General features: G+C 41.5%; 1 protein-coding gene across 1 annotated transcript; it reads right to left on the bottom strand.

The window, feature by feature from the left end:
• Positions 1-4,460: 4,460 nt before the first annotated feature.
• Positions 4,461-6,994, bottom strand: rxfp3 (relaxin family peptide receptor 3). The gene has a single exon (XM_007558873.2). The coding sequence runs from the start codon at positions 6,338-6,340 to the stop codon at positions 5,111-5,113; it is 1,230 nt and encodes a 409-aa protein (XP_007558935.1). The 5' UTR covers positions 6,341-6,994; the 3' UTR covers positions 4,461-5,110.
• Between the last annotated feature and the right edge of the window lie 1,679 nt (positions 6,995-8,673).

The following is an 8,673-nucleotide window of genomic DNA, read 5'->3' as shown; positions in this document are numbered from 1 at the left end:
AACTTTCCTGGGAAAGTAAAACACTTACTGTTGGTTCTCCTGATCAACTCAACAGAAGATGTCTCATCCGCTCGACTCCCCTTAGCAGCCAAGAGAAATGAGACAAGCTTGGTGGGAAACGTAGAGTTCACATTGTCTGCCAATTTCCTTTCCATCAACTCGTTCAGCCACTCTGGGTCAGTAACTATTTAGTGGCAGGTAGCAAATGGCATGGGGTCCTGAACAAGGTCACCGTCCCCTCTTAAGAAATGAAAACCTTATTTACGCTTCATAAGAAACCTCTTCCTAGCAAATGTAACTGTTGATTTTAGTTGTGGCACATGACTGTGTGTGCGTGTTTTACTCTTCTTTCCATCTCAGATTTCCAATTGTGAATCATGGAGTGATTTTAACATTTTTCCGCTGACTTAGAGGTAGGTACTTCCATGCCTATGCTGCAGGCGGAGGACGGAAGTGGAACGATTTGCATGGTAACAGATTACTCTGTCACAGTTGTAAGTTTTGAGCTAGATTTAAGTCATTTCAAAGCTTTGAGTCATCACACTCATTGGACATGTCAAAAATGTGTAATTTTGATGAACAACTGTGACTTTTTTTTTGTGCATAATAATCAATGCCTGGGGTTCTCCGAGTAATATTAGGGGTCTGTGGGGTTTGATTTTGGAGAAGTGTTTTCACATTCGTCTCCCGAAAGGGCGCGTGCTGTCAGAGTCAGAAACCGTTCAGATTTAAGGGTTGTTTAGACAACTAAAGGACGAGAGGGAACCTAAAAAGCAGTGATTTGTTTGAATTGCTTCAAATGGCCTGTTTGGACTTGGAGAGCGCTCATTCTCCGAACCACATGCTTCTCCTCCTGTCTCCCCTGTTTGATTTCAGGCTGTGGTTTTCACTGTGATGTCACCTGTTGTTCATCAGCTGCAGTCACCATCGACGATTAAGACTCATCTCCGACTTCCACTCGCCGCGTGTTCATGAACAAACTCATCTGTCTCGTTTGTGCCTCATAGTTTTCCAATAAACATTTCCCCATAGCAAACCACCTCTCCGTTTTGTGTGTGATTCAGCAGATACGACCTCCCGTTGCTTTTCACTCTCCGTTTTCTTTAACTAAGGAAATGGTCTCTCAGCTGCACCTGCTTGGTGTGAGTCACCATGCGGACTTCTGTATCGGTCGCTGCCAACTCAATAAGCCCGGGTTTCCAGTTAACTGGTCTGGGTTGCATCCTGATACAGCTAACCTTATTTCCAACAAGGATGAGGTCCAGGTCTAAGAGGCTTAAACAAGCCAAAGCCAAGTATATTTGTGCAGAAAACCACCCTCTTGGAAGCTTTTAACACTGCCTTATGACTCAGCCACCATGTGTTTGGACTCCTGGTTAAACATGAAAATAACTGACCTGAAATAAACATTTCAAATTATTGACATTTTTGCAAAAGTCAGTAGCAACGACCAGCATTTTAAAGACCTTTTTTGTTTGTGTGTGTGTGTGTGTGTGTGTGTGTGTGTGTGTGTGTGTGTGTGTGTGTGTGTGTGTGTGTGGCATTTAAAGTGATTTTTATTTTTATGTGTGCATGCATCCTGTTTGTCAAATGGTTTTCTGATGCAGAGCGACAATAAAAATAACTGCTGTTGTTGCTGCTTGTTTGAATGTGTATTTCATTGACCCTCTGGTTGGAAGCTGTGTTCTCAGAAGTGAGCCCAGATTGATGAGCCTCCCTGTGTTTGTCCAGGAAGATGTGTTCAGCGACATGTGGTCTTTATTATTAACAAATGAGCTGTAAAAATGGAATCACATCAGCTTTTTATCTGAAAAGGAAAGAACATAATGTGTTTATGGCATGGTGGCTTTATCATCAGCGGAGGAGGAGGAGAAGAAAATGTTTTCCTCATTGTCGAACTTACCCCAAAAGTAAGAATTAAGATCCAATATTAAATAATGTGCTTGTGTTTTATACAGTGTTAGCAGAATGTAAAGAAGTGAAAGACTTAATTTGTTTTGCAAAAATATGTTAGTAGGGTACTGCCTTCATCTATCCTTGTGAATGAAGAGTTGGGGGTGAAAAACAAAACTCTTCATTTTGTGAATTATCTGCATTCATGATTTTTGCTAGGTTTTTTCTTTTTTTTTTTTCTTCTGTTTTTTTTTGCATTTGCAGTCACTGTGCAGTTATTTCCATCTCCAGACATTTGGAGCTGCAGTACATTTTCATTTTTTCTTAATGATTTGCTACTTTGTAGACTAGTTGAAGAGGAGCAGAATGTGGGTCACTTTGTTTTTGTGGATGGCTATTCAGCCCTATGGAAATCCATATTATGGGATATTTTAAATTAAGAAAAAAAATTAATATAGTAACATATTGCTATTTTCCTTTGTACTTTAATACAATGGAAAATATTTTTGGGCATCTCAAATAAAAAGAACATGGCATCAACACCAGTCTTTTACACAGGTGGAAGCTTATATATTTTCCAGCATTTCTAAAATATTTCTGTCTGTTTTTGTCAGTTTTCTCTGCATTATGTTTGGGGGTGTTGCAGTGAATGGATTAAGTACAAATGCCTGCCACACTTTTAATATTTTTATTTGACACATCACAGTGCAGAACTACTTTGTGTTGATCTGTCAAATAAGACCCTAATAAAATATGTTGCAGTTTGTGGTTGTAATTTGATATGATCTCAAAGGTATTTTTACTGACAAATGAAATGCTCTTTCTGTGTTACAATAATACGTATGTTTAAGCCCATTTGCACCCAAGATGCATCATTCAACAACCACATCAAAGCTTCCAACTCCAATTAGTTCAAGTTAGAATAGCTTGCACAAATTTTTCTCTTCAACTTCCAGCTGCTTAAAATGAATGATGCGTTTAGTTTACTACTAGGTGCAAAGTAATTACTGAGATTTTTTATTTCTATTTTGTGCTTTGATTGTTTTGGCGTACAAACTACTCACAGCAGGAGAAGAACAAAAATAAAATGAGTTTCACTTTTAAAATGAGTTTTACTTTTAAAATTGAGCAACGCTGAGTCTGGGCGGTGAGTGTGTGTGTGCATGGTTGTTTGACCTGTGTGTCTCTGTGTTGCCCTGCGACAGACTGGCGACCTGTCCAGGGTGTACCCCGCCTCTCGCCTGAAATGTTAGCTGGAGATAGGCACCAGCCACCCCTCCCGGCCCCACTAAGGGACAAGGGNTGATGGATGGATGGATGGATGGATGGATGGATGGATGGATGGATGGATGGATGGATGGATGGATGGAAGGATGGATGGATGGATGGATGGATGGATGGATGGATGGATGGATGGATGGATGGATGGATGGATGGATGGATGGATGGATGGATGGATGGGGGTTTCTGTCGAATATGAACAGTGAAATGGTCCATTACTGTCCCCTAACGGAGAACATAAATGCGTTCAAGGATTTGTGTGTATTTCACTAATGTGGAAAACTGGCATCTGCAGCAAAGCATTTTGTCGGTGGTGAACAGGCTGCCTGCGGTTTATTAAGAGACACCAATCCCTTTTTGATGAATGGACGAGAATAAACAAGATCTACTGTAAAGTACTTCTGGATTCAAAGTAGATTATTTCACGAGCTGCATGTTACCTCATCATAATTCAAAAGTAAGTACCCTTATGTTCAGAAAATAATATGAATGTTTTGTTTTTTAATACTTTTTCCTTTATCTGAAAAACTTCTGTGAAGTGCTTTGGAGTCCTCTGGACTTGATTAAGTGCTATAAAAGCCATTTACTGTACCATTTACCGTGATGTTTTTTGTCACATCATTTTATTTTGGATAGGATAAATTATTGCAATGCTTTCTGCAGCTGATCCAAAATGTTGCCAGAGTCCTGCCTGAAGTCAACAAAATGTTTCATTCTACAGGTCCACCTCAAAAAATTACAATATTATTGAAAAGTTTCTCTATTTCAGAAACTTAATTCACTAAGTGAGTCACTTCACATAGAGGAATTACACACAGACTGATACTTTTAAGACTTTATTTCTAATAACTACAACGATTTTACGCTTAAAGGTTACAAAAACACATTTAATTTCTTACAAGATTGGAATATTACATCCGACCAATAAAAAAAAATTAAAAAAAACATTTTATTACTGAAACGTTGAAAAAATGAAAAGTATTAGATCAATTTATTTCCCAAAAGGTAATTTTAATTTGACAAAGGAGCTTCATAGGAATGCCTGTTTTTATGAGATGAACACCAGATCTTAAATTACTGCGTTCCTTCTCCATTTACAAAAGAATAGATTTGAAAGTTTTGGGAGTTTTCTTTCAGGCACTAAATGGTTTTGGGTTTTTAATTTTAATTTTTGTTTTTAACCTGTTACCTTATTTTCCTGTAAAGAAGTGCACATGACTGGGTGTTTCAGTGGTGCGGTTCAGAGGAAATTACCAGGCCTCTTTTTAAAGGCTATCCATGTTTTATTTTGTTTTGTTTTGTTTTTGTTTCTTTTGTTCAGTGTTAACTAATACCAGTCCTCCATTATGGCTTTCTTCATCCTCAAATTGTGACAATCAGTTGATTCATTTTTACATAATAGTGTTCAATAATAAATATCAGTAGGAAAAGTGAAAGCAATTCTGCCACATGCTGATGATGCACTTTACTTTCACATTTAACTCTTTGTTTTTTTTTTCTTTTTTACTTATTTTTTACATATCAAAACAAACAAACAAACATAAGACAATAACACACATATCATAGCAGACACATATGAAATGCTGTTCATTCCTCTTGTTCAAATCTAAGACACAGAATGATCAAAGTTCTACGATGAACAGAGACTTTTGAAATTATATTTTGAGATATAGTCCTCTTTGTAAAAGCATTGATTTATTAACTGTGGTACTTGTGAGTACGGATGTGCCAGTGATGCAAGAACATCCTCAAGAGTTAATTTTGCTGCCCCCAAGGGTATACACCTCTGGGTGGAGAGCCATGTGGCCAGTATCCAAAACTGACCCCAGCTGTTCGAGTTCCTCTCGCCTTTTTAGTGGAACATTTTGGCTTTGCAGTAACTACATACACATCAACAGCTTCCCGCGTACCTTAAACTATCCCTGGCGTGGTTAGACTATGTGCTGTTTTGCGGCAGGTCACGCCGGTCATTGTAAATCACCGCCCCAGGAGGAAAGAACACCATGTCGGGCACCGGTGGCGCGTTGGCCGGCACCAGCGGGTGTCCCTGCTCGTCCATCTCTGGCTTCGTGGTGGCTGTGATCGGCCTGATGGTGGTTACAGTCGGAGAGGTCATGCGCCAGAAAAGGTTTTTGAGCGCTTTTCTGAACTCCCGCCGCATCAGACAGTACAGGATGGGGTTCAGGCAGCTGTTGGAGTGCGCCAGGCAGACCGACACGGGGAAGACGTACACCTGCATGGTGTAGTACTCATACGTGAAGTGAACAGCGTTAAGTTTTATGAGGATGCCCCAGGCTGTGAGCGCCTGGTTGGGCAGCCAGCAGAGGAAAAAGGATAAAACCACGATGGTGACCGACCTCGTGACCTTGGCGCGTCGTTTCGCGCTGGAGGTGTTAATGTTCTTGGAGGTGATGAAGCGCAAAAGCAGCAGGTAGCACGCCGAGATGACTCCCAGAGGCACCAGGAAGCCCACCAGCACTTTCTGGGAGTGATAGAGTCCGAGCCAAAATTGCGCTGACCCGTTCGTCTCCGGGAATTTCACCAGGCACAGGTCCTCGTTGGATACGGTGGCGGTGGTGGAGTAAACCGCGTGCGGCAGGGCGGCGGAGACGGCGGCGAACCAGATGAAGACGGAGACGCACCGCGCCGAGCAGCAGCGCGTGCGCCGCCGCCTGCCTTTTAGCGCCGAGGCGAGGGAGCAATACCTCGCCACACTCATGGCCGTGAGGAAAAACACGCTGGCGTACATGTTCATCGCCGTCACGTAGGAAACTATCTTACACATGGCTTTGCCGAAGGGCCATGTGAAGTCCAGCGCGTTCTCCACGGCCCAGAAAGGCAAAGTCAGAACGAACTGGAAGTCGGTCACCGCCAAACTAGTTACGAACAGGTTGATGGAGGATTTCTTCCACACCTGTTTGGACTTCATCAGGTACAAAACCAGCAAGTTCCCGACCAGACCCAGCGCGCACACCAGAGAGTAGATCACAGAGATTGTAATCCTGACAAAAGCGGCGCCGTCTCCGACGAAATCGGTTTTAGCGAAGTCCGACATGTGGAAGTCCGCGCGCGAGCAGTTCGAAGTATTGGAAACGCAGCTGAAGTTGGCGGAGGCAGCGTGAGCAGTCCCGACCTCACCGTTGATGTCCGTCAATTCCCCAGACATTTTATTTTTTTATTCCCGAAAATCTTCAGTAAAGTCATTCTCTGATCCAACTTCGTGACTTGGGAGACGATAAAGTCCTCGGCGTGAGCGTCATGCGGGCTACATGTCTAAACTCTAAAATGATGAAATTACAAACAGGTGAAAATAAATAAATGAATGAATAAGAGCTTCTTGTCAGATTGTTGAGCTTGTTCTGAGGATCAGCTTGTGTTTGTTGCTCTGAGATTTTCTAAGCCTTCAGTAAGGAAAAGGTGACCTGACGCAGCGCTCCGGCGCAACTTGGTGCTGTCCTTGGTGCTGATTAAGAGACACAAGGGAGCCAACTCCCGCCTAAATTTCATCTCATGCTGATAAATATGTCAGAGAATCGAAGGTTATCACGACAAGGCATTTTTCAGACAATTTAGTAGCTACTGCTGAAATTTCACTGGCTTTTAAATAGAAATCCTCCCTCCCCCCTCTTCTCTTTTTCTCTCTCTCTCTGTCCCTCTCTCTCTTTCTCTGACATACACAGAGGTAAGAAGAGGCGGACAGAAGCACATGCAGTTATATAATGTAAGTAGAAGGTGCGCTTGATTGCAGAAACTTTTGACGTTTTTTGATTGTATGCCTGAACTTCTTGAAAGAAAAATAAATCTTACTTTTTATTTAACATATTTGTGTCATTCTTTAGATTTTAATGGGGAACTCCTATAGCTCAGCAAAATGTCTGTGAAGGAGTCATGTACTCATGTCTGATGTTCTGTTTTCTTTGTTTTTGGCGCCTCGCTGCATTGATTTTTTTTTTTTTTTTTTGCACTACACGTGATCTTTGATGGAAGCCGCTGCGTTTGTTGTTTGGAGAGGTGGAGGCCTCCACCCTCTTCCAAAGAAGAGAAGTTAATCAATACGCGCAAGTTTATTTTGGTCAAAAGGCTGTCAGGCCAACAGACGTAAGCCAGATGGTTTTTAGTCAGAGGCCCGTGCTTTTGCAGGAAAGTAATGACGCATGAGAACTTAATCGAATTGCCATATTTGCATGTCAAAATATGTAAATATTGACATTTATAAACATGTATGACTGGTCGATGCAGTTGTTGTGGGTTCGATTCCCAGTCTCGCACCACTTGCTGCATGTCTTTCTTTTCTCTTTCCTCCCCATCTTTTCTATCTACTAGAGCAAAGGTTGCTAAAAAGTTTCATTCTATACTTTCCATACATCGGCAGTACTCAATATACTTATACATGTCATGGAGTGCTGCTCTTACTTGAGTTCAATTTTCGTTTACTCTATCTCCGTGAATCTCCTTGCCTGTTCCTCTGCTTCTTTATGTCAGGACCCCTCATCAATAATCCACCATTACTTGCTGGCCTGTCCACCCTCTGGTGCTCCACCACCTCTCTCTCGCATCTCCTCCTGGAAGAAAGAACAAACAAATCATTACCCACAAGCACCACCTGTGGATCTCAGCCTTTGTGGGTATAGTCGCCTTTGCCCCCTTGGAACTCCAGCACTCTCAAACAGTAACCCAACTGCATCATCCATAATTTAAATAATCTCTGAGCCATATTCTACTTCTTATACTTGCAGCATACCTGCCCTACTCAGTGTTGTCCTGGATTTCGCCTGTGTTCCTGGAAGAAACTTTCATTCATTCAGCTTCATCAATAAGCTGTTCAAAAGTCTCTTTGGCAGCCATAATTGTTGCCCAGATGATGATCTCAAACCAAACCAACATGGCAGTTGTTTGGGCAGTAAAGACTTGAGTTTTAGATCACCATTGGTGGATTGGGCTTTTTTTTTTTTTTTTTAATTTAGCATGTCCTGCATCAATAGCATTGATTAGTCCCATCTGGGATTTCTCTAGGATTTATAGAAAAGCTCAGCGAGATTGGCATGACTGATATTTGTCTTCTGAGACAAAATAAAAAAGCACACCACTTGGACACTGACAATTTATTTCTGTGTTTTATATTAAAGAAAAATTAATGTAAGATTTCTCATGCAGCATAGCAACAGATAAAGAGGCTGAAATGTGATGACCTATAGCTGATGAAAACACGATCCTTCTCCAGAAAGTCTAATGGAGTGGGCGACTTCTGATGACACAAAAGGAACATCTGTGGAGATAAATGTGAGACTCGCACATACACTGGTGTCTGTAAGTCCAGCTTTCTGGAGTCTGTAGATAAACTCTGACAAAGTTTTCTTTCATTAAACAATTCACAGTTTGGCACTAGTGGATGTTGAGCAGATGTGACTGCATATGCATGAGCAAAGGTTGCTTGTAGCTTGTACTGAACTTTGATCTTTTGCCCAATCGTTAGAATGATGGGTTTTTTATATATATATA

This window comes from Poecilia formosa, unplaced genomic scaffold (assembly GCF_000485575.1).
Source record: "Poecilia formosa unplaced genomic scaffold, Poecilia_formosa-5.1.2 Scaffold100, whole genome shotgun sequence".
NCBI classification, from domain to species: Eukaryota; Metazoa; Chordata; class Actinopteri; order Cyprinodontiformes; family Poeciliidae; genus Poecilia; species Poecilia formosa.
This window is presented reverse-complemented; position numbering and strand designations above follow the sequence as displayed.